At 33.7% G+C, this 25,554-nt stretch overlaps 4 protein-coding genes and 1 long non-coding RNA gene across 31 annotated transcripts in view; 1 reads left to right on the forward strand and 4 right to left on the reverse strand.

Annotated features, from left to right (window-relative positions):
- Positions 1-1,418: 1,418 nt before the first annotated feature.
- Positions 1,419-4,195, reverse strand: LOC119634595 (muscle-specific homeobox protein tinman). The gene is made up of 3 exons (XM_038028844.1): positions 4,014-4,195; positions 1,857-2,524; positions 1,419-1,795 (listed from the first exon to the last, which is right to left on the reverse strand). Exons 1-3 carry the CDS (start codon positions 4,193-4,195, stop codon positions 1,419-1,421), a joined length of 1,227 nt encoding a protein of 408 aa, XP_037884772.1.
- A 1,676-nt stretch (positions 4,196-5,871) lies between these two features.
- The window catches only part of LOC119635054 (modifier of mdg4-like), a 38,910-nt gene continuing 19,227 nt past the window's right edge, over positions 5,872-25,554 (forward strand). For 6 of the 27 annotated variants that reach the window (XR_005247010.1, XM_038029585.1, XM_038029579.1 and 3 more), the window contains exons 1-4: positions 5,876-6,056; positions 6,275-6,577; positions 6,639-6,778; positions 7,222-8,089. Coding sequence is in view for 24 of the 27 variants with exons in the window: in XM_038029585.1 (XP_037885513.1) it covers positions 6,364-6,577; positions 6,639-6,778; positions 7,222-8,089 (1,222 nt within the window). In the remaining 3 variants the exon portion in view is untranslated. The other 21 variants (XM_038029595.1, XM_038029594.1, XM_038029591.1 and 18 more) reach the window with 16 other exon arrangements.
- Positions 14,770-17,153, reverse strand: LOC119635058. Its single transcript, XM_038029601.1, has 3 exons — positions 17,071-17,153; positions 15,647-15,927; positions 14,770-15,370 (listed from the first exon to the last, which is right to left on the reverse strand). Exons 1-3 carry the CDS (start codon positions 17,078-17,080, stop codon positions 14,888-14,890), a joined length of 774 nt encoding a protein of 257 aa, XP_037885529.1. The 5' UTR covers positions 17,081-17,153; the 3' UTR covers positions 14,770-14,887.
- On the reverse strand, positions 18,219-20,197 carry LOC119635060. The gene is made up of 3 exons (XR_005247013.1): positions 20,042-20,197; positions 18,546-18,722; positions 18,219-18,310 (listed from the first exon to the last, which is right to left on the reverse strand). It is a non-coding gene; the product is annotated as an uncharacterized LOC119635060 (long non-coding RNA).
- Positions 23,778-25,554, reverse strand: part of LOC119635056 — a 3,315-nt gene continuing 1,538 nt past the window's right edge. Inside the window, exon 2 of the mRNA XM_038029599.1 lies at positions 23,778-24,711. Coding sequence (XP_037885527.1) covers positions 24,608-24,711 — 104 coding nt within the window. The 3' untranslated portion in view covers positions 23,778-24,607. The remainder of the gene's footprint in view (positions 24,712-25,554) is intronic.

Genomic DNA, 25,554 nt, shown 5'->3' on the forward strand with positions numbered 1-25,554 from the left:
TATCCTTTTGAGTGGTCCGAGCAGTCAAACTAATCTCCTTGACGAGCAGCAATATGTTGAGATAATCAAATGCATTTGCTAAGAACGAATTTCAATGATTTAGGGCTTGAAAGCATTCTACGAGTACGTGCATGAAACAGGCGCATAAGCTATTTAAATATTATAAATAAAACAAATCAGGGAATTAAGAATAACTGGGATCGCGCTCAACTATACATCCGCAATCTCATTAGGGGATTTAAAACGGATATCAATTTATTAAATTACTTGTTGAGTTATTGTTCGCATTAAACGGCTTCACATCACTGCAGAGAAGTTTCAAATCAATTGCGGAGCTTCAGCATCCCCTTCAGCTCTGCTTTTTGCGGGCCTTAGTGCGTTATACCGTCATTGGTAGCTAATACCCGGAACACAACTTCTCGTTGTTAGGATATTCCAGGTGGCCGGGACACACATTACAAATACCCTCATGCTCATCGATTCCCTCAAACGCACTTTTACACTACACTCGGTGAAGTAGCTATATTCACAGTAGTGCTTGTTATCTTACGTCTTTTACTAAGTGACCCAGTAATGCATTAATTGTACATCATTTTGATTCCTATAAAAAGCAGACTGCATTTATGCTAAGATAGGTAAGGCTCGCCTACATGTGCGGGTACTTTCTCAAACAAGTATTTGTTTTATATTTCGTTTTACAGCCCTCTGAGTTACACTCAGCTCTTCAGTGTCACGGACATTAGCAGAACGTTCCTAAGGAAATGCGATTTTTCTACTTCGAATAGAAATTGAGTAAAAAGCATAAGCACCTAGATGGGGATGACTGCAACTGTCAAGAGGACTTCATTCCACCTCTTATTCCACTTGCCAAAATGTAAATGTCCATTCTCCGTCTGCCGGGAGAGTAATGACAAAATATATTAAATGACATATTTTCGGAAAATTTCAAGATTTAATAGCAGATGTTGTTTTAGGTCTTTTAAGCGAAGGTGTGTGTATAAGAGATTTTCGTTTAACTGCACTTTCGAGACTTTCGATCGTAACGGGATCGTCCCGCTTTACCTACAAAAAGACTATAAAGTGTTCCTTTAACAAAATAATATTTACTTGTACATTTTTGTTGTTGTTAATTTATTTACAAAAACCTTAAGAAAATACATGTACAGCAAGTTTAAGGATCGCTTTAAGTTAACATTTCATTTCATTATTAATAGATTTTAGGTACCATGCGCCAAAGAAAAATTGGATTTAGAGAACTGTAGAGTGTAGAGTGTTATAAAAAATAAAAATAAAAAAAAAAGGAAGAAATTATTTAAGAAATAAATAAAATCTTATTGTTCAATTAATACTACTTAGCATAGAAGAGGAGTCTACGATGAATGTTATTGATGTTATTGATGTTATTGATGTTATTGATGTTAAGAATGGCGAAGATGATGATGATGCGCTAAATTTTGCTGATTCATAAGTGCTGTGTGCGTATGGCTCCATATATTAATGTTTTGTGGGGGCGGCTCAATTTTACTTTTCAATGAAGCCGGTTCACTATCGATTTCACCTCTTTTCGATTTGTAGCGACGATTTTGAAACCAGATTTTCACTTGAGTCGGTGAGAGATTTAATTTCTGTGCAATAGCTTCACGTTCGGCGCCATTTAAATACTTTTTCATGCGAAAACGACATTCCAACTCTAATACTTGAGCTTGCGAGAAGAGTACACGTGGCTTACGTTTCGACCTAGGCTTACCGTTCTTACGCAATTCCGATTTAGAAGACGTCACCTGAGAAATGTCCTCTGAAAATGAGGTAAAAGTTAAGGACAAAATTGAAGGGAACCTTTAGCAGACGTGCCTTACTTTTCTTATTACTATCACTTGAAATCGATAAGAGGCTAGTTTGCTCGTATACGGCGTCCGTAAGACCGCTGGATATATGTCGAAGAGAAGCTGTATTACTAGCAGTTTCCATTAGACTGTGTATGGAAGTCGATGTGGCCAATGACGAGTTGTTTGCCTTCTTCTGACACGAGTTACTATTAGTTACATTGACATCGACTTCTATTGAACTGTTTAAGTCCAACGTAGGTGATGGTGTTACGTACGAGGTGGGCACATATTCATTTTTAATCAAACTGTTGTTAGCCAAATCAACATGCGTAGTAGGAGGAGTTGCGCTTACCGTCGCCATGCAATGTTGCGCTATATTCGACCCCATATACGGATCCGTTGGATAATTGTAGTTGAACATCGATTGAGATGCTGACGCACTATAACCTGGCGGTTGATATGTAGCTACAGTAGGTGGGGGCGGCATATAATATTGATGATGACTTGGATTGTAGGCTTGATAAGTTTGATGGCTAGCCGGGGCTGCGTAGTCTTGATAAGCTGAATAATATGATGTAGATGCTGCCGCCGCAGTCGATATATGGCCATGCGGTGCTATTGATGTCAATGTGTTCTGTCCATCATAAACACGTGTTTCATATTCTGTAGGAAAAGCTGATGTGGAAGTATGCAGAGGACTAGCAAGGAAAAAAGAGGAAATGAAGAATCATATTTTCTATAATTAGAAATAGTTGTTCACTTGCTGAGAGGGTTCACGATGAAAAAGAAAAAAGAAATATATATTAACACATGTAACCGATATGTAGCAAACTGACCCAAAACTATGTGTTTTGCAAATCTGATCGCTCTCAATGGCATCATTTCATGGCTCATCATAACAATTACATGCATGCACATATACACACATTGGAATAACAGGAGGAAATTTTAACTTACATATATATATCTAAATATATGTGTACGCAAACGCATATGATCGACCATCGTTTACTTACTGGTCATCAATGATCGTTGAAAAAGATCTACCACGACGTCTGTCTATTGTTTTTCTAAGCATTCGTTCGTTCGTGTTATGTTGTTCCCAATTTTACAAAAAAAAATAAATTCCTTACTGGTCGCATTTTCTACTTTTCTATTTAATTAAATGTTTATTCTACATACACGCTCACATATGAAAAAATTTATAAATCGTTTAAAATGATTTGACAAAAAATTCAAAGTAAACACACAAACGTTTTCTTTTAACTGACGTCCTTGTGCGTGTCATGCTGTTTTTATAGGATATTCTCCGTCTTTTCTATTTTCCCTTCAGATGAAAACTTACTTCCATCTGATATTTATGTAAATATTACTATTCTTAAGAAATTTTTACCCATTTCATATGTTGGAATCTTTGCTACTTTTTTTTCGAATATTTTAAAAGCAAAAAAAAAAATACACGCATTTGTGTAAATATAAAAATAACAAGATTATCAGGCATAAAATGTGTGGTTTTTCGTATATCGGATAAGCATTAACTTTAGAAAAAGCAATACACTAAACGAAGGATCGACTACAGGCAATTTGACAAATTTTTCTATTCGAGATGTACTGCGTATACGCATTGGCTGGCTTTTGGAGCGGACGCTCTTCGATTTCCGAACTTTTCATTCTAGTCTCAGCTAATATTGCACTAATTTAACTCTTTCGCCGCTGGACCTACCTCAAGAAGATTATAGGCACAAGGACACCGGTAATCATGATGCTAACTATGACATACTATTTGGTCAACCGAATGAATTAATATGTTTATTACCAATTTCGAAAGATTAAGAGTACTAAGAAAAGCGAGAATAAGTTATAAAGATCACCCACTTGTTGGGATCGAAAAGAAAAGAGTTTTAGCCCTTATCTCGATTCTACTCAATAACCGGGTGAATGGAATTAACCGTTACCAGTCAATCTTGCAAAAGCTAATGCATTAATGGTTAAGTATCAATCCGGCGCAAATATTGCACAATCAACACTTGAAGTTGCTAATTTACTGATGAAAAGCCTTGTTTCTGGCCTGCAAAGCGCCTGCGAAATTTATTTATCCGTCATCCGTTAACCTTGCATTTTCCATATCCGCAATTGCATTGGTTAAACGATTGCAGTTAATTCATAAGAGACGCTTGGTAAACTTACCCCTCCATATGACCGTAAGTTGTGTCGTACGCTTCATTTTGATTGACCATATTTAAAATATCCTTAACTGAAAACGGCGTAGTGTTCAATGAATCTGTGTTTGCGATGCCGCTTGGACTTGGCTGATTGTAATCATAGTATCCTTGTGATACCGACGCAGACTGTTGTTGATGTTGGAGCATTTTCATGTATTTCCATTTAGCCTTATTTACTTGTTTTGGTGATTGCCTTGATCAACCAAGACTTCAGGCCAGAAAATAAAAAAAAAAAAAAATTACGAATACATTGAAAAAATTTACACAAAACACATCGTCGCCACAATGACTAGTTACCATGTTATCATTTTTAACAGTTTTTTAATAGACACAAACTTTCATATCATTATATTTCATATCGCGAATAATTCGTTTATTTCATGGAAAAAAAAAATGCAAAATAAAAAAACAATAACAGCGCGTGCCTGCGTATAATTTGTCAGCGAACATCTAAAAAACAACTGAAATTCCTTTGCATGGAGTAAAGATATTTACTTAATTAACTGTAAACTTAGCCTAAGATATAGATACATTCAATCTCAGCCAATAGAAAGGATTTAAACCCGTACACAAATCCACGCACATGACTATTTTATTGTGTATGCAAGGAAAAAAAAGAAAACAAGCCAAAAATGGTTCTTACAACAACCAATCAGAAGTCTTCGTTTTTTTTTTTTGTTTCTCTTAGTGGTTTTTGAGCACATCGTACCAAAGAGCACTAAGTATATAAAAGTATATACAGCAGCCAAGAAATGTTACAAATACAAGAACCAGAGAAAAAAGGCCAGTTGATCTTTCTGTTACTGATAAGAGTAGTAGCGCTGTTAAATAGCAGCAATTTAACAGATTGCTCTTTCATTTACACTATTCACAAAATTACACTCTGCCGAACGTTTAAAAAGCCAAAGCATACAAAATTGTGTGTTTTTAAGTGAACTTTCCCTATGGTAAGCGAATATGTATAAAAATGAAAGCGGAAGCATCAAAAGTCCCTGAGAATTGACTTGGAGGTCTTATTTCGAAACTTTCTAGGGCGCCTATATGTTCACTTTCGCCAAAAAACTAGTGCCTCCTACGTTGACAGGCTTCTCATTTCAGCTTTAGTGCGACCTATCCGAAACTTTGAACGTCCATTGGTGCTTGTGGATTATCGCTTCCGAAGTTTCTGGATTCTAAATGCAAGCATTGTCAACAATGTATGTATGCAAACTTATCTTAAATATATCAAAAAAAAAAAATTGATTTCCTTTATATCAGAAAATAATGCAGATATGCACTATGTATGGCTATCGCTTTTGCAAGAAATGCAAATTTTACCGAGCAATACTTTCAATTTTTTGATTCTAATCAAAAGAACAGTATAGAAAAAGACGTACTAATAATAATACCAGGTCAACTTAGCAATACGGTGACTGATATCATTTGTCTTCCATTTCGTCTGTGCTCGAAGCCTATCTCTCTCCATAATTTCTCCACCCACACTTGTATTAGAATGCATGGCAGCAAGAAAACTGTCTGTAGAAGGCATACATAACTTCAAAAATTCAAATAACTTCGTTTAACGGTCGAAGACAGCTCCAGCCAACAACAATTTCACCAAAAATTATTTACTCTTATAATTTTTATTCTGAAATAAAAGATGAAATCTTGCGACAGTGAAGCCAAGTGAGATATACATACAGTTAGAATAAAGCATAATGCGAATGGGACGTAGATTTATTTTTACAATCTGGTATCGGCGGAATTTGCAGTGCATGCCTAAAAATGCAACCGTTAAACAACCACCTCAGCAACAACCAATGAAAATGAAGCTTCTAAAATGTTCGCTTACGGATACACACACTTTTACAAATCGACGCGATGAATATCGAAAATTTCCTCATTTGTGAATGAAATACATAAAAGCGTAAGCGTCGGAAAATTAGAGAAAAATTTAGAAGGAAAAAATCTGAAAGGAAATAATCGATTTTCTACCATAAAATAATTATTAATATCTCATCAAAAAAGGGTAAGTGCTTTAAAAAAAATAAGTTAGAATTTGTTAAACAAAAATTAATAAATCTTAAATAAAAAAAGAATGAAAGAAATCAAATTTTCAACTTTTGCACATTTTTATAGTGTCTCCTTTTATGCATTTACATAAAAAAGATAAAAATTGTTTAATTTTCTACAATATTTTATTACAATTATTAAACTTTTATTCGTTTTTTTTTTTCATATTTTCAGCGATTGTCTACTTGTGTTAATATAGAGAAAATTTTATCGATCTGCTGCTTTACATATTTCTCCTATGTAAATAGTTACTACCAACCAATATGGCGGACGATGAACAGTTTTCATTGTGTTGGAACAATTTTAATAGTAATCTTTCTGCGGGTTTCCACGAATCATTATGCCGCGGCGATTTAGTCGATGTAACATTAGCGGCAGAGGGACAATTTGTAAAGGCTCATCGCCTTGTGCTATCTGTATGTTCACCGTATTTTCGTAAAATGTTCACACAAATGCCAGCAAATCAACACGCCTTTGGTAAGCTTTCGAATTTAGAACGAAGAAGAGAAAAAATTCTTATATATTATTTTTATTTTAGTTTTTCTCAAAGATGTTAGTCATACGGCCCTAAAGGACCTCATTCAGTTTATGTACTGCGGTGAGGTGAATGTTAAGCAAGAAGCTCTACCAGCATTTATAAGTACAGCAGAGGCTCTACAAATCAAGGGTCTGACGGATGTAAGTAAATCATTATTTATCCTACTGCGTTTAGCGTCATCCATTTATAATGTTTTGTTAGAAGTTTGTTGTGACATCAGTTCGCATTTTTTGTATTTATAAATGTTTGCATATTTGGTACAAACTGTACCCTGAGAACGTTAGGGGAAATTATGACAATCCCAAGAATGTTTTCATAATGATAATATAGTATAAAAAACGACTCTGTGTGTTTGGTAAGAGTTGCCACACTACTATTCCGTTTTCTTTAAAAAATAAATTAAGGTGAAGCTTGCCTTCTATCGCGCTATAAGGAACAGTAAATACTATATTTGCTGCATTTGCGAACTTCTTCAATTATTTTATCTGTAGAGAGACATTTATAAAAGATGATAGGAGCTTAAACTTAGAGAAAGAGCAAACAAACTGCAAACGTAACATTTTGCGCTCATATGTATTTGTAGAGTGATCCACCGCCATCTCAAACACCGCCTGAACCTTCAACACCTACGCCGCAGTTACCGCAACAAATTCAAACATCTCCGCGTGTACGACAACGCCCATCGGCGGCAACTCGTCCTTATAAAATTGAAACTGTTGATGATGGAGGTGATGATAGCGGCAAACAAACCACACAAATAGTCATACAAACAACAGCGACAGCAGCTCCACAGGCTACAATGACGGCTCAAGCGCAAACTGCTCAGCCAACACATCTGCAAACGCAGCAGCAGCAACAACACATCCAAAGTCAGTTAACCAGCGTTAGCATGCCAACAGCTACAACAGCCACTGTGGTCACCCATAAAAGACCCGCCCAACGTACAAGTCTTAGCAGCGTGCCGCATGTTAAACGCACTAAAAGTACAATAGATCCATTGGAAGGTGCGGACGCGACTACAACAACTCAACAAATCAGTGTACAAACTGCCGTTGTAACCGAATCGAAGGCACAGGTTCAACAACAGCAGCAGCAACAACAAAGTGAACCTGAATATATTGACTTGCCAATCGAATTGCCGACAAAATCTGAACCAGATTATGCTGACGAGACGGGCGAAGTCGATCAAGCGGAAGGTGACACGGCCTATGTAGAAGATGAATCTTATGGCGACATGCGTTATGATGAAAGCTATTTCACAGAAAACGAAGATGCGGCACCAACAGCACCTACTAATGTTAGCGTTAGCAATACCCCAACTGGGACGACAAGTAGTGGCAATAACGCCGTTGGCGCCACCACTTCCAAGGCTATTGTGAAACAACAAACCACCTCGTTTTCGGATACATCGTACGTTGATACCGGTGATCAAACAAACAATGATGCACAAGGTTAGTTGACAAACGCAAGTATGAGCCTTTACAAATTTGTATTAATCGGGTATAAATGCGAGGCGCCAGCCGCCAGTGTTTACTCATTAAAAGGCAGCTATGTAAAGGTTCTATACTTTTGAAAATTCTAATTAGTAAATAAGTCATCAGCACAGTGGATAAATGGAATCTGCCGGCAAAGGAAAATTACTTGTAAAATTGAAAGAAACAGAACAATTATCCCTAAAATACGTAATGTCGATAGTAGTTGTATCTGCGCCACTTATCCATTAGATCCACTGTGTTGACTTTGATCAATTTTAATTAAATTTAAATTAAGGCATTTTGGTTTAAGTTTAATTAAAATAATCAAGCCATTATTATTTAAGGAAGTCGATAGTCTTCAGAAAGCAGCGGAAGAATTTTAAGCCTTCATTCCTCCTCAATAAGTAGGATTAAGTAAAAGGCAAGCTTCCTTATGCCACTTTGAAGACTATTTACGAAATCGGTAAGAAGAAAGTACGTTATGAAAAAAGTCTCGCGCGTGCGTTAAGTCTGAAAGTCGTTGGCCGCAATGAATCTTTTCACTGAGGAAAAATTGTAAAAATTTTAAAGTTTTTATTGTTTTTTTCCTTGTGAAGGGAGGCTTCTTCTGTGCATTGCAAAAAAAAAAAAAATGCTATAAAATTTTGTAATGTCGGAAAACTTGCGGAAATAGACTGATTTTCATGTTTACTTCGTAAAAATAGTATTTTCTTTGAAAATATATTTTCAATTTTTATTTCAAAAATTGTTATAACAAAATGGTCCTTTTTGTCAATAATCAATTTTTGAAATGCAATTTAAAGTTGAAAATTTTTGAAGAAAATATCGTGAGTGTTTAAAAGTGATGTGCAAAGACAGAAATTTAAGGATGGAGTCAATAGTGAATAATATACAGCAAAGTAAAAAAATAAGAAAAACGTGCTCCATGTGAAATATCCCCAGTGCAAACGAGAAAGTCGCGTATAATCCTCTGAGTAAGTACCTTTATAAACTTTTTGATAATTTATATATGGGGCAAGATATCGTGTCTTTAAGAGATGGTACGATTAGGGCCGAGATGCAGCTTTTTCGCATTATTTGATGTACGCTGGGTATATATGATAGGCAACATGACGTTTTTGACGTTTCCTCTAAAAATTTTTTAAAGTAATTATTAAATTAATATTTCAATTAAATCATAAGTCTTTCTGTTAATTCATTGCAAGAGTGTTTGGTGCAAATAAAAACCAGGTAACAGATCTCGCCTATGCGATTTCGCTCATTTATTAGATTTTCTAAAAAATACGACGTGATAGCAGCTCTAGAATTCTGGCGCGACTGCCGCCGAAAGTACAATGATTTCGATTTCAATCTATTCATTTTAAACTACATAAAATGTACACTGCCCAAGTTTTTCAAGCGTTCCGCTCTCACTCCCTTTTTTTTATATGTACTTTATGCAGTGATTGCTGCTGGTATACTGCATTTCTTCCTTTAGTTTGATGTACATCTGTAATTACCACCTTTTAATAGTTTAACAAGAAAAATCTGATTAACTAGAACCTGGTCCTTTAAGGAGTGTACTTTTTGTGTCGCGCTTTTAAATAAATGTATTCAGAAATTTCAAAGATTGTTTTCTTCGAATTGGTCTAGGTCGTATTGTGAGTGTGTTTGCATACGCACGGGATTGAGTTTATATCAAAATGAGCATTCAACGATATTTATATTAAGTCTTGTTTGGGAGGATCGTCGTTTTGGTCAATTATTTAAGATGTTATTTTGCATAAATTGCAAAATAATGGCAGTAACTGCCGGGCAAGATTAGTGTGTAGGTATTTTATAAAAATTTGTGGCAATTTGTTTCTACAATAAATGTGTTGAATATTACAGATCAAGCTCCGCAGAAGTTCTGTTGTTTTCCCAAAAGAGGAATTGATGGGATTAATAGTTCTGCTGTGCGGGAGAAACTTTCAGATTTGAAAGGCATGCTGATGGACATTGTAATGCGTGGAAATATGTATTTAAAATACATGATCATATTCTGTTTCTAAGATTCGTCGCAGGGTAGGTGCAGGTTTTTAGTGATTCGTTGAAGTATGACAATATTAAGTTTTTAGGAAGTGTTTTGGTTGAAATATTCCGAAGTAATAAGATGTAATGTGTAACTTTGGTTTCTAATCATTTCTTTCTGCATTGTGTTTGCACAATGATTATAAAGATTGATAAAGTTGATAATTCCTTTCCATAGATATAACCATAATGCCGACCTTAGTATTTATGCATGCGAGCGAGTGAGAATCGATTGGGAAGTTTTTACTGAAAGTATGTGTCCAGGAAACAAATTTATCTATCTTTGTGCTTGGAAGGGTTTGTCGTCACGTAGCAAAGATCTAGATAGGGTTTTGTTTAATGGTTCATTTACAATTAATCTTTTTTTTTTCATTGACTGGATTTTTCTCAAAATGCAACTTTTTAACAGTTGTTTTACGTTAACTAACACTGCTTTCGCAAAGTATACTGTATATATATCGATTCCTGAAAAAATATATTAACAGTGAAAGGAAATATATTTGTGTAATATTTTGAAGTTATTCCAAAATTATTTTTGTATAATTAAAAGTAACAAAGTTAAATTGTGCAAAGGCAAAGTAACTTGTGGAAGAGGCTCCCTTTTTTATAATATTTTGTTATTACTAAAAGTGGAATAAATAAATGCAAAAAAAGAAGACAAGCAGGTTAACATTTAGCATGGTATGTATTCGTAAAGGCACGTCCGTCCAGATATTGGTAACAGCCTTAAAGGACTTTGTTTACGTAGGCGAACGTGTTGTTCCATTTAAACATAATTTGGAAGTCTGATGTCATAGCTTAAGACTATTTATGAGATCCAAAGAAAAGTAGTTTTGTTGTAGTTCGATTTTTTGAATAAATCTTCTAAAACAACTCCGGTGTGGCGTTTTTATTTAATATTATTATTTATAGATATTAAGGCTCATATGCTGCTCAGTTATCTGCAAAACTTTTTTGTAACATCTTCACTTTTATTTTCCTTATGATTTTAGATGTAGTCAAGTTCATACGCAGCCAAAAGAAAAATGCCCAATTAGTTTACAATGGTTATATATACAATAAGAAGCTTACCCAGGCCAATAACAATACTACCTGGAGGTGCATAGACGTGCTTAAGATGCGATGTAAAGCCGTGGTTATTACTAAAAACAATAAATTAGTCGCTGCTCGTCGGGAGCACAATCACGATGATCATCTATCACGTATCGGGGAAAGACCCTTATATAAAGTGGAAGAGGATTTGGGAGAATATATTGAATTGAAAACTGATAGTGCGAATTTAAGTGAATTTATAGCAGTGACAAATATAGAAATGTTACCACAAAAGAATGGGAAAGAGTATAAACTATATGTGCCGGCTGCCTGCATGGATATGAAAAGCAAAACATTGAAAAGCGATTAATTTTATAAAATGCAGTTGTAATTTTAAGCCGAAGAATTGTAAATAAAATTTTAAAAATTATTAGACAAATTACAATTATATAAATATGAATTTAACTTAAGTTTTAAAGATTCCGTTTTTATGTACAAAACACTAATTGCTTCTTTTTTTTTTCCTCTTTTTTCTTACAGTAGAGGACTTGCAATTCATCGAAAGCCCTTGGGCTACACCGTGCTTGGTTCTCTATGGTTTTATGTTCAATTGCCATTCGCGTAAAAATAATAAGGAATACTGGCGTTGTCACAACTACTCGAAAAAGATACACTCGGAACGTTGCCGAATACGTTGTGTCATCGAAAATGGCAAATTGAAAAGCATATCTGGTGGAGGCCACAATCATGCCCCGCATACTGAAAAAATTGAAAAAATGTTGGAACGTTCGCGTATGGTCAGCAATAATGCTGCCGTTTCGCTTTTATCACGCATTAAAATTGGCCGGCAAACATCATACACCAATCAAAGAGCAACTACCAATCAACTTACCGAACGCCAACAACTTATACATAATTCTGCAATGCTTATACATGAATAAATATTAAAAAGAAAATAATAATCATTATTATGTAAGGAAAGTAAGGAATTAGTAGATTAAAAACGGTAACTTGTAAATATAAATGCAGTTCAAATAAGAGTAAGTTTTTAATTAAGTTGTTATGTTAGTTGGTTTGCGGGTGAATTGAAAATTTGCCTTAATTTTTGCTTTAGTTTTGCTTTTTAGGCATCCATCAATCTTTAACTATTCTCTATGTATATATTGCAGATTATGACTCGTTGGAGGATTATGAGTCCTTGGTGACAGATGATGATCGCGTTAAATATCGTAGCAGCCTAAAGGGTTCTTATCAGCTGGTATTAGATGGCTTTCCTTACACACGACATCGATGTCGCGGGGACACAATTTACTGGCGTTGCGTACAATTCCGACCTTTAAAGTAAGTCAAAATACTAAGAATGTGTGTATGCGTATATGTGTATTTTTTTTTTGTATGTAAAGAATAATTACGATTTGAATTTTTGACTTTAGCTGTAAAGCCCGTGTACGGACCAATCCGACTGGTGATTGTGTTTCGATTGTCGACGAGCGGCACAACCACTCCATTTTAAAGGAGAGACGTAAGAAAGGTTCCTTAAAATACGTTTACGAGCAAAGAAAATTAGCTAAAGAATTGAGTAATAATAAATAATAACCGTACTATCTATATATGCAAAGAAAAATTTATTTATTTTGGTTTCTCGACAGCAATTAACTTAAATGGAAGTGTAAAATAAAATATTTGAATTTAATTTGTTTTAGATGCTTATGTTTTTACCTATAACTATCGCGGACAGTTGGTTTACAAGGATTACACTTATTCGGTACACAATAAAACCTCCAGTTCTTGCGTAGTTCACTGGCGTTGTGGCTATTATTACAAAAGCAAATGCTCAGCAATATTAACCACTAAAGGCAAACAATTAGTAAATGTTAAGGGAATACATAATCATCCAGCGACAAAGCAAAAAACTTTCATTCCACAAATATTCAAATAAATAAAGACGTTAGTGAAAAACATTAATTCATTTTCTTTTTTAAGCATTTTCTTCTTTTTTCGTTTTTTTTTTATCATCTCACGCTAATTGCTATTAATATTTTCTCTTTCCTTTACAGTTCATAAGCAAAATCTGCTCGGTGGCAAGGAATGTTCGAAAACTGAAAGAGCTAGCACTGGTAAGAAGGTGTACGCAATTAAACCTCTTGAAAGTGATGATCCACATTATTCGGCCTCGAATTCGATAGTTCAAATACATAGTCCGCAATATACTTCATCAGCTAAAGTTACTCTCCATAAAGAGCTTAATCATGCGGATGAAGTAATTAAAACTTCAAAAAATCAGCATAGCTTTAGCGTTATTAATCGGCCCCGTTGGTTTGGCCGGTGCGTTTATTGCCTTAAAAAGCCGAATGTTGACCGAAAGAAATTAGTAAAAATTACCACCTATTGCCCGCAATGCCCAGGTGGTTGTTGGACTTGCGAGCAATGCTTCGATGAACGTCATTAATAATTATAAATAATTAAATGTAATTGTATTTAATTACGAAACATTCATCTGTGTAATCTTGGAAGGCAATGCATATGCGATACGCATTAAAATAAATCAAAAATAGATTAGATATCGATTATGTAACCAATTTGAGAAGCAAGCTTTTTTTTTTTTTGAAGAGCCCTAGTATTTCAAATCCCGAATGTGCTAATGTTTCGCTTAATATTGAAATGATAATTGTCGATATGTAAATAATTGGTTTCGAAATAAAACGAACTTTTCATTCCGATCACTTTACTATTGCAATTTATTTCCTCCTACCCCTTGCTAACATTCGTAAATTTGAGATAGAAAGTCGATCCTTAGCTCTACTATACATCCTAAGTTGGAAATTTGTCGGATGCCTGGAAAATGGAAACCGCTATAATCTAGGGAAAAACGCAACTTATTTGAGGTCTTTAAGCTACCGCAACATATATCGAGAACTTGTAAAATTTTACATTTACGCTAAACCCGTTTCTTTTTCGCGATCGACTTTTTAATCGTCCTCAATCTATAGCTATTTCTGATCCGTTATTTACATTAAAAAAGCTGATTACAGCGTTCGAAATCAAAAAAAAGCCAATCATGAACAAATATTCAAATATATATATATATATATATATATATATATGTGTGTGTATAAATATCTAATTACGATTTATTAACTTCTTGTCTAACTTGAGTTTCTCCATTTTTGGAAAGGCCTTAACTGATATGTGATTGTGTTCGGGAAATAAAACTTCCAACTGCGAATCCAAAGTCGTGCGGACGCGAGCTCGGCATTTTGTAGAAGAACGCGTCGCACATATCCATTTAGTGCCCCTTGAATTATGCATAAATTTAACGAAATGATAGCCACCATAAACTAATTTTACGGAATCCCGTTGACCGGTGGTAAAGTGATAGTTGCGGGTTAATTTCGCTAAAATACAAAAGTCATTGAAAAGAGAAGAAAAAAATCATAAAATTATTAGCAAAACTGTACAAAATTGCTGTGAGTGAGTAAAGTAAAACATTAAAAATTATTAAGTTTCTCTATACGCACTTGACGAAAATTTTAAATTTATTATTTCGAAATTCAAAAGAAATAAAGGGCGGGGCTATTTCTACATTTCTATATATAGTTGTTTATCGCTTAGTTTATAAAGAATGTCTGAATATATTCAAGATATAGCGGGCATAGGGGATTAATTTAGAGAAAATCTTAGTTAAATTTAATTCTATTTTTTTGACATGACCACCGCGGCAGGTTCCACAATTTCGGTAACATCGGCAACAATTTCTTCATATTTCAAATGCATGCCCAGAGAGGATACGACCAAGTTGCCTCGTCCGGTGCCAGCAATGCTGCCTAGACCAGCAGATGTTATTGTCGTCGTTGTTTGGCCAGCGTTATAACCGTCCTCAGGTTTGATAAGTTTATCATTCGCAATAGCCGTCGCCGGTGGTATTAAATTTTTACGCACACGTTTTTTCCGCTTCACTATTTCTTCGTGCGTATGATAGCGATTCAATGGAATGACCATATCATTTATGGTACAAACACGCGAACGACATTTCTGATTCCACCATTGATTGCAGCGCCAGTATTTCTTCTCCTCAAGTGTGGACAGCTTAATTTTCTTTTCAAATATGAACGGTTGTCCCCCGTAGATCAATTGCACTCTACCCCTCGAAGTGGCTGAGTAGACTGCCACGATAGGCTCATCTGTAAAATGAAATAAGAAAAAGAAGGAAGAGAAAAACGAGAAATAAAACAAAAATTTGAATTAATAAAAAACCGCAATATTAACAATAATGAATTAATTATTAGAAATAGTAAAACTTCAGTGCAAATCGAAAACAATAAACAAAGATTTTATTCATTTATTTATTTATTTCATTTAAGAGTCAATTCTTTTAAATTTTTTCATCGCACGCTTCGACGGCGGGTGATTGTGTTCGGCTTTAGTTAAAAATACATTATAAAGGCCGTTGACACGCTTGAAGGTGGTTATGCGTGCGTTGCACGGCTTCCCATTATGAATTGTTCGACATTTCCAATAGGTTGTGTTCCCGTTCTCGTTATTTTTCGAATAAGTAAAATTCTGATATAATAACAACAGCTTGCCCCTCTGTCCCGGCACAAAGCTGCATTTTGATTGATGTGTCGCCCATGGTTTCGGACGTTTCGTTTCTCCTTCAATATCCACCATAGGCAGAATAACGGTATTTGTGCTCTTACGTCGCTTATACTTGTTGATGATAAATGGTTGAAATTCTAAAAGAACGAAAGAAAAGGGAAAAAATAAGTTAATAAAAAATTTTCGATACAGCCTAAGAAGGATATAGCGATTGTTCAAAGATTGTTCGTAAAACTTTTGGTTTTTCATTAAAAGTGTCGCATATTAGTTTTTAAAATATCTTTCTTTTATTTAATATACAATATATATATAAATGTATATATATAGATAAAATGTGTTTTGACTGGGGTCAAAATAACAAAAGAAAAAGGAGCTTAAGAAAGTGCGCTGATAGATAGGAGCAATTTGTACTTTTAATTTTAACACAATTATGTTATTTTTAAATTTGAAAAACAAATCATTTTGAAAAAGCATTTGCCGAAATAGAAGGACAGCCTTGTAGAAGATAATTCCTGATATTTCCTTAAACGACTAAAGAACTTTCAGCCACCGCCCAACTTGACTGAGGCGGAGATGATAGACACTAAACAACGATCTATGACTAACATATTGAATATTTTCTCAAGGCACTAAAGTGTTTTGAACGGTTAACAAAATTTTAGACATTATCAATTGGCCAATTAGGAGATGCGGTATTAAATGATTCGATGATTAATTTTGTTTTTTAAAGCTGATCTAAAGTAGCAAGTCTGCTTCCGTACAATAGTAATTCGAATTTTAAGTGAACTCAAAATTGGATGAACTCATGATTTGTTCGAAAATCGTGATCATGAAAACCAACTGCCCGCAATGATGATTAGCTTGAATACACAATTTAATATCGAATTGAAAGACAAGTGAACATTTTGTAAGATATGCTTTAGAGTAACGAGAGCAACCTCTAATTTCGTAGAACCGTAAAAGCATCTCTTCGTGCTAAAAACAGGAGGGACTCAATAGAGAATCGGCCAATAAAATACAATACAACTCGGCATACTTTTAAGGATTTTTTTACATTCATTCGTTAATAAAAATAAATAAATGAATTCCTAGAGGAGATTATCTCTTAAGAACTACTTTAGTAACAGAAAACTTTTTCACGTAAAGTCTAAAGCGCAATTTAAAGGTAAGATATTTCTTAATGGAGAAAAGAAAAAAACTCCTAATCGAGAAACATGTTAGAAGAATAAAGTTATTTACAATTATTTATATAAAAATATTTCACTAAATGAACCACTCACTCACATACATATAGGTGAGAAATAATTAATCGAAGTCGGTCAACTTGCTCTTCAACACAACAGCCGCGGCCATCTTAAAGGAAAGGTTTCGTGTCAGGGTACATTGGCTGATGAGTGTGGAAAGTGGACGTTTCATGTATAATGTCACCAATTGTCGTGAATTTGGTTACTAATCGTGCTTTACACTTCGCTTTGTGATACATCGAGCATTTCCAATCGCGACTTCGAGTATACGGCTTAAGTTTAGAGTTCGGAGTATATGTGTTATGCTTGAAAAACACCAACTGAGTGCCACGCCTCGAAGTTATGTATTGAGCAAATTTAGTACGATCTGAAATAAATTAAAACAAAATAATTTTAAGTGATCAACTAAAGAGAGAAACAATTAGTTTTTCTATCACAAAAATACAAAATTGGAAATGAATGAAACATTTTATGTATATATTTTCCGAGGGCCGTAACGCCTGGTTTATATTATATAAAAGCTATATAATATAAACGATTAATAACAACAATAATTATATATGGATAAATCACATTACTTATTAAATTAGGATTTTATTATATGTCAGGGATGGTTATGTTTTCCATCGCGTAATTGCAATTTCATAGTATCCTTACGTATTATAGCTCGTGCTCGGCAGGATTTACGAAAATTTGCGCATTTCAAGTAATAGGTATTTGTTGATTGCGAACTGATAACGTAACGATAGTTATTTATGATGGTGTAACTTTTATGATGATGTTTCCGGATTATTGTGAAATCTGTAATAAAAATCAAAAAAAAAAAACAAAAAAACAAATAAATAAGAAAGTAATTAATATGTATTACATAAATTATGATATATGTGAATATATTTGTATCTGCCTTTGAAGTAACTTTACCAACAAATTGTTTTTAAAAAATTCTTGTTGTTTTTCTATAAAAAAAAAAAAAACACTACAACTTATTAGACAAACTAGAACGATTTCCGAGCTTTCATTAGTACTTTGTCATGATTATGCTCACGTCGTCCCAACTTAATGAGATTCTCACCAGCTGTAACGCAACGAGCCGGACATCTTATGCTTGTATTGCTGTTCTTATTGCAGACCCAATTAATGGTGGAATGGTATCTGCGTTCAGCAGTGTAGAGGTAACCTTTATAAATAAGATTTAAGCCTCCACGACGATTGGGTACGAATGTAAGACTATGCTCCAACCAGGCTCCAGTTTTCAGTAATATTGCAGCGTGACATTCTGTAAATTAACAATTTAAATTGAAATTAAATATTGTTGTTGCGATAGCCAATACATTAAAAACAACAGAAAAAAATCTCGAATTTTGACAATATTTAATTTTATTTTGAAGTTTATTAATAAAACAAGTCTGGAGTGGTTTTTTTCAATTTTTAATTATGATTATGGTGTCCCCGTAGTGAGGTTATTTGATCAAATTTTGTTACTACTCTGGCAGAACATTTGGTGTATTTACAGCGGACTTTGACGCATTCCCAATAGGAGGCATCTTTGATGCGGCGATTCAATGTATATTTTTTACCATTTATAGTCAGTAAATTATTGCCGCGAATGCTTCGTGTAAAATGTACGTTGAGATTTTCGAATATTGCTTTTCTCTGCAGTAAGCGTATAGGTTGTACTTTAATCAAATCTAAAAGTCAAAAATATCATCGATTTAGTAAGTTGCAAAAGATATGGAAAAGATTGCGTATTTTACGACTATATTTTAAATGCATTGTGTCTTGGCAAACATATATTATAGACCATTAATGATCAATAAATTATATTCATTTTTTGCAATTTTATTTAACAAAACTCAAAATAAGGATCAAATACTCTGTACAACATATTTAAATTCTTGATCAGATTTATTTCTTGTTGATATTTCCGGACTCACAAACTTTGAGAGGGGAAAACGTTTTTACATGTAACGTGGATATTCATATAGAGTAGGAAAAGGAGTAAGAAAATCTAGAAAATTGAAAAATCCGAAACATTTGTTCGCGGTCTTATTGCTTATACAGATTGCTTTTAAACATAACATCGATCCGTTTCATACGACAATGATGCTCCATTTCTCTCGGCTGCTTCAGTTTATTGGCATATATCTGTTCCTCCCAGGAGTTTGAGTATTAATATTTGTATTAAACATTGGAAAGCCTAATATTTAATCATGGGGGTCCCTAATTCATACAAATCATCTAAGAATATGCTTTGTGGGTAAAAGTGAAAGCGAGATAAAAGGCTGAAATTCAAAATATGATAGTTAATGTTTAACAAGGTAAAATGCGCTTGTAATACGGTTTCGCTAGAGTCTAATTTGTGATAATATTTACATCGCCTTCAAGCATATATATATATATACAATATATACTATTTAGGAATAGAGTAGACGATCCATATTCGCTTTTGCATGAAAGTTGGCACGTCCAGCAGTTGAACAGATATGTTTACTACTACCGAGAACGAACACACGAATACGGGTAAAATTTACGTTCTGCGGAGTTTCGAAGTTAAAATGAACTTCTGCGACAAAATGGATAGGAAACTATATTCTGGGACGTCGCCTCTGACTTAGACAATGTCCAGCATATTCTGAAAAGGTTCATTTGCGACAGTATGTTTTAGACATGTTTAAACTTCTCTCTTTTAATTCGGGATTGCTAAGCACATTTTTTAATTCAATAATTTTAAAATTTTCAGTTAGAAATTTTTCGAACCATTATAATTTGCATCGTTTATATGATTTGCACAGATATTTTCATTTAACGAGAAGTTTGATAATACGTTGATATACAATAAAACACCAGCGTGAGTAAGATGTTTTACAAATTATTTATTTGACAGGCTTCGTATGATAGTTTTACAGGAGACAATTTATATTCTAGATTGACGGCTTGCAAACCCACAAATCCAGTTATAAAGATTTATATAAGCGTAATGTAAGAGGATGAATCTTTGGTTACTTACAAAATTTTCCTATAATTTTTAGACAAAGTTAAGAGGAAAAAGATAAATATTGGAAAATCCTGCATCGCGAAGATAGAGTGCTTCTAAATATTTACAATTATTCACTGTTTGCACTTTTTATTGCGAACAATTTTTGTTTTGTCCTGAATTTTTCTAATAAAACACTTTTTTTGTAGAGAATTTGTTTATTTTTTGCACTTTTTCTTTTAAGAGAAATTTCACCAAAAGCACGTCAAGGAAAAAATTAACCACTAAAACATTGTTTGACAGTTAACAATAAGGCGTCTCAGGTGCAGTGTTGGTAAGTGTCCGCAAAAATCTATGTTAATACAAAAAAATGAAACGATATAAGGAACATTTTTTTATTCATACATGTTATTAATAAATTAAAATGTTAAAAGAAAGTACTTATCAATTTGTCAAGTCAGTCAGTAACTATTTAAGTTTACAACAACACAAGACTGAGTTTTAAAGATGTCGGTGTAGCGTTGGAACTATTTATCTTCTGCCTGGACTGGTAATAACATATGCTTCCGTGATTGCGTCTCGAGTCGACAATTATGGATTAAATGAAATGTTACATTGCTTTATTATCATTAAATATACTGACCCGTATAAATATGTAATATCAAACATCTATAGTAACTAATTAGAGAATACTTTTTATTGCAATGTTTGTTTAATAAAAATTTGTAAAAATGCCACTCTGTAGAGCGCTTCTGTTTTTATCATATAAACTTGTTATTTGCGTCTCTGTGATTGCTCTAAATTGTGTGTAAAAAGAATATTTTGAAGTGTTCTAAGCAAATCTCTTAAAAAACTACATTAAAAATTATGGAAAGCGTGATAGCTAAATCGCTTCAAGATTTTTGGTGTTTAATAACTTTAAATGTAATCCTTGGAGTTTTTTTTGGACTTGTGTTGGGCTTTAATGAATATAAATAAAAAGTCAATACTTATCTTTGTATATATATATAAACCGTGTTTTCTTTTCATTTTCTCCTTTTATTCTTTTAATTTTAATTGGAATACCCGTTCTTTCACTATTTTTACATACTAATTTTGTTTATTGATTTGTTTTTTAGATGTGGTGGCCAAGAAACATCGTGCAAATGAAAAGATACCCCTATATGCCGGGAGTCGAGTTTATGTCGCGAAAAGTGATTTAATGAAGATTTTCATACCAAATTCATGCATTTACACTTCGCGTCTCAGTGAGTTAGTTTTTGGAGTGGAGATTTTAGAAAAAGTCGCTCGTTGTGCTCATAAGGATCGTCTAAAACTATTGGATAGTGACTTGTTGCAGTCTATTATAAGTAAGCATTTCATGGTCTTATGATAACAGGCTCTATTGGACATCAACTGATAAGACGGATAAGAACTTTAGATAAAATGCGCATATGAAGTGTTTAGAACTATAATCATTATGATGCTAAGATATTTTTAACTAACAAACCACATTACTAAGGTCGACAAATTATTATTATGTATGGATTGGAAAGAGTATTTTCAAAATTGCAACTTATCCTGCTTCTAAATTCTAAAATGTAGGGCTGGGACCTAGACCGTAGCAGTAACACATTATCAAATTATAAACCTTATAAAATTTCTTGAATCGTTACTTTTAAATGCTCTTTTAATAATTTGTCTTTTTAGCTCATGTAGTTCAAGTGTTTTCCATGCGTGGTGAAAACATTAATGAGACTGTGGTTAAGCGTTACATTCATCAAAAAATTTCTAATATGTCAGCAGAATTAAGATGTGCGGATGCTTAAATGATGATAAAGTGTTTGTCTTAATTATGTGAAGAATATTAAAATCGATTGTTGTATAATCATTTAAAGTTAGGAGTGTAAGAGAAACATTATATATTATTTCTAGAGAGAAATAAAATTTGTGAATTTATTACTTATATGTTTAAATAGTGTATGTATGTTTATTTCAGTTATTTCTTTCTTTATTAACTAATATCAAGCTTTTTAACTGATCTTTTTCTTTCTTCATTATTCAAACTTTTTTTACAGATATTAAGTACATATTTGAGGACAAGAACACCACCACTTATATACAATATTCGACGACACAACGGGGTCGAGTTATGCTTATCTACAACGGATATCGTTATGTAGAGAATCGTCAAAGCCATAAAAATATCTTCTGGCGTTGCTCGCGTTATGTTAAATATGGATGCCGTGCTACTGTTGTGACTTCAAAAGTTAACGACGATGTGTCTATTAGAGTGGCTGGATCTCCGCACACTCATGAGCCTGAATTAAAAACCGATAGTTTAGTGGATATGACTCCAAATAGCTTAATTCGTACCATGGCCTGTTTTTTAACGGACCATAACATGAAACCAGAATATCTTAATTGAAACCTATTGAGCATGAAAATCTGTTAATTACTGTAAAAATAATCTTTCTTTAGCTAATCGAAATTTTGAATTGAATGTTAAACGATTTTTAACCATTTAATGGTTTAATGAAAAATTAAATAAACCCATATAAGCGTTACAACGTGTTTATAAACAATTTATTATATTGCTTCGCTAAAGTTGTTCTGTATAATTTTTATTAACATTAATGTTTTTTTCTATTTTTTAGGTAGGAACAAAGCGGTAGCAAACCCAAAATTGGAATGTTTTCGGAAACCTTTCAATTTACCAAAAATATTAGATGGCAAGTTTTATAACAACATACAGGAAAATCTGAAAACTCCGGGCGGAATTCATGCGACGTGTACCAGTTGTTATGGTATTATTTCGGGTACTACGAAGTCGACGGGCAATTTTTTGAGTCACATAAAAAGACGGCATAAAGACATTTTAGCTAGCTGCCAATTGTACTGTTCGGCTAAGGGCTTATCAGATTCGAAATTGGCGTTGGCTCTTAACTTACCTTCCCTGCCTACATCTATTAGAATACTAAAGAAGCCACAAAACGTAATACCAGCTGCCCAAGTTTTGCCGGCTTTACGGACTTATTCCGCTATACGTTGCGATTCATCTTCTCCACAGAATTCTAATAATAACGATAATACTAGCGAGCACTCACCTAATGGTATTTTTAAAACATCGTCCATACGTTAAGATAGGAAGTCTTCGCAAAGAAAAAACCTGTACGAATATGTATATTCATATATATATAAGTGCATATGAGTGTAAGTGCAAGTTTTTTTTTACATTAAACTAAAAGTAAGCTATTTTTTTATATTGATGTAGATTTCCATTAGATTGGAAACGAATATAATTAAGTTTCAAAAATTATAAAGAGACTTTTAACATTATTTGAAATTTTTGTTCGGTGTATCCACAAGAGGAAACCTCATCATAAAATCATTTATCAGAGCGCAAAAACGAGACTTATTATTGTCAAAAATTCCTTAGTTAACTTAGTTTCGTTTATCCATAACGAATTTCAATTGAAATAAGCGATAGTTACCGATTTGCTCTTGGCATTAATTGCCAAAGAGGAAATTAATATTAAATAACTCTCAGTCACACACTTCCCTGCGAAGGAGTTTGTTACAACGAACATCAGGTATACATTATGTGCGCTGCAAAATATTATTTATTAAAAAAAAACTTAATTCGTTAAGGTAATTAATTGTACAAAGCCAGATAAGCATATTGCTGTAAAATTTTATGTAAGTAAATTGAAATAATTTAATTTTGATTTGTAATAAAAAAATATAAAATAAAACGAAAGAAACGTTTTAAATGTTTGTGTTCTTGATTTTGCGACTTCTTCACATATTTGACTGGTATCCTTCCTCTATACACAAATGAGAATGCAAATTTTAATATTATTCGTAATATTAAAATCCTTTAATCCTTTGTATATTGTGTAGTAAATAATTGACATTTCTTATTAACCATGATAAGCCAATTGTTTTACCCATAGATATAATCTTCTCTACGCATCGTCTTTATGGGAAAAGATATCATATATATGTGGAAAAAGAATATTAGATTTAAACATCAAAGTTTTAAGAATGGATGCATTCTACTAGACGATAATTGCAAAGGGGTTTTCACAAACGCTCTCACGCTTAAACGAAAATATATTTAAGAATCCGATGAACAAAACAAAAAATGCTTCTTAGGTAGACTTGTACTCTCTCCCCTTGCTTCTTTCTCACACGACAAAAGTGATTTAATAATTGAAAAGCCAATGCGATGGAAAACCGATACAAAGTTGTTAGATGTCTCACTGTGTTCCAACTGCGGCTATCTCCCATTTGACCATTTATAAAATCGTTAACGATACGGTAGGGTCTTTGTGATAAATAGTTCAGTTTTTCCAAGTTCATTGCAACATGACAAGAGAACCTTACCATCCTTACTATTCAATCAGATATTACAAATAATTTAATTCTTTGTCTATTATTTTGTAGGGTGTAGCATTTTATCTCATTGGTTTCTTTCCATCTTATTCTTCTTCGGCAAAGAATTTTTTTATTTTCAATACCTTTCCCAAGTTTGAGGCCAATACATTCCAAATGGTTTTAATATATACATAATACTCTACAAAAAATTGTCTTTGTGAATAAAAACAATTTATTAAATTAATGAGTTAATATACCGATAGCACTAAATTTTTTATAGATTAACATACCCGACCTGCGAGCCAGTTCAATCCTTTGACGATCGCCAGCATGGTTATGAACATCTATGCGGATAAACATATATTAAAAGTAATCAACCGCGTATTTTTACTTAAAGATAATATACATATTGTAACGGCCGCGAACAAACCTTGGGTAGGGTGTCTGTCGGTCTGTGTCAACCGCAAGCGGAGCAATAACGGCGTGCCGTTAGACAAAATCATGCGATTTTGTGGTACCGCTAGTAAATCGCATGATCTTGCGGTATATGTGTTTATTATTTTATTTTCTTTTTCTTGTCTGATCTCCTTATTCGCAAGTACAGTCAAAATCGTATGATTTTGCGGTACCATTGCTTGCTTTTGCAAGTACAGTCAAAATCGTATGATTTTGCGGTACCATTGCTTGCTTTTGCAAGTACAGTCAAGATCGTATGATCTTGCGGTACCCTTGCTTGCTTTTGCAAGTACAGGCAGAATCGTATGATTTTGCGGTACTCCTTTTTTTTTCCTTTTGCTCTTGCAAGCATAGGCAAAATCGTATGATTTTGCGGGATCTATGCTTGCTCTTGTGAGAGTAACGGCAAGCCGTTATAGAGAGAGAGAGCAACAGGAAGAAGAAGAGGGAAATGAAATGAAAAGGAGAAGTCTGTCTGCGTTTCAAAAATTAAAGTCAGAGGATAGAATTCTGAGTTGAAGTCAGTCGGAGTCAGGCACTCGCTGAGTGCAGTTCTTGTCGCGCTTTATCCATTAACAGTCAGATGTTAGACTTCAGTGTGACCGGTCGATTTTCTAGTGTATAAATCGCAAAAGAAAAACTAGAGTAAAATAAATAAACAAGTGTTCCTTAAGAAAATTGCAGAGATTTTGCACCCTTTAATCTATTCTGCATCGAGGAAAGTTTTGGTT

Source organism: Glossina fuscipes, unplaced genomic scaffold (assembly GCF_014805625.2).
Source record: "Glossina fuscipes isolate IAEA_lab_2018 unplaced genomic scaffold, Yale_Gfus_2 3, whole genome shotgun sequence".
Classification (NCBI taxonomy): Eukaryota; Metazoa; Arthropoda; class Insecta; order Diptera; family Glossinidae; genus Glossina; species Glossina fuscipes.

What these genes read in the sequence shown, in the direction of transcription:
- LOC119634595 (XM_038028844.1), bottom strand. Translation starts at nt 4,195, where the DNA reads ATGCTCCAACATCAACAACAGTCTGCGTCGGTATCACAAGGATACTAT. An exon ending in ACTTACGGTCATATGGAGGG is followed by an intron (nt 2,525 to 4,013) that starts GTAAGTTTACCA and finishes TTTCCTTGCTAG; the next exon opens with TCCTCTGCATACTTCCACAT. An exon ending in AAGTGATAGTAATAAGAAAA is followed by an intron (nt 1,796 to 1,856) that starts GTAAGGCACGTC and finishes CCTCATTTTCAG; the next exon opens with AGGACATTTCTCAGGTGACG.
- LOC119635058 (XM_038029601.1), bottom strand. An exon ending in GCATAACCACCTTCAAGCGT is followed by an intron (nt 15,371 to 15,646) that starts GTCAACGGCCTT and finishes TTTACAGATGAG; the next exon opens with CCTATCGTGGCAGTCTACTC.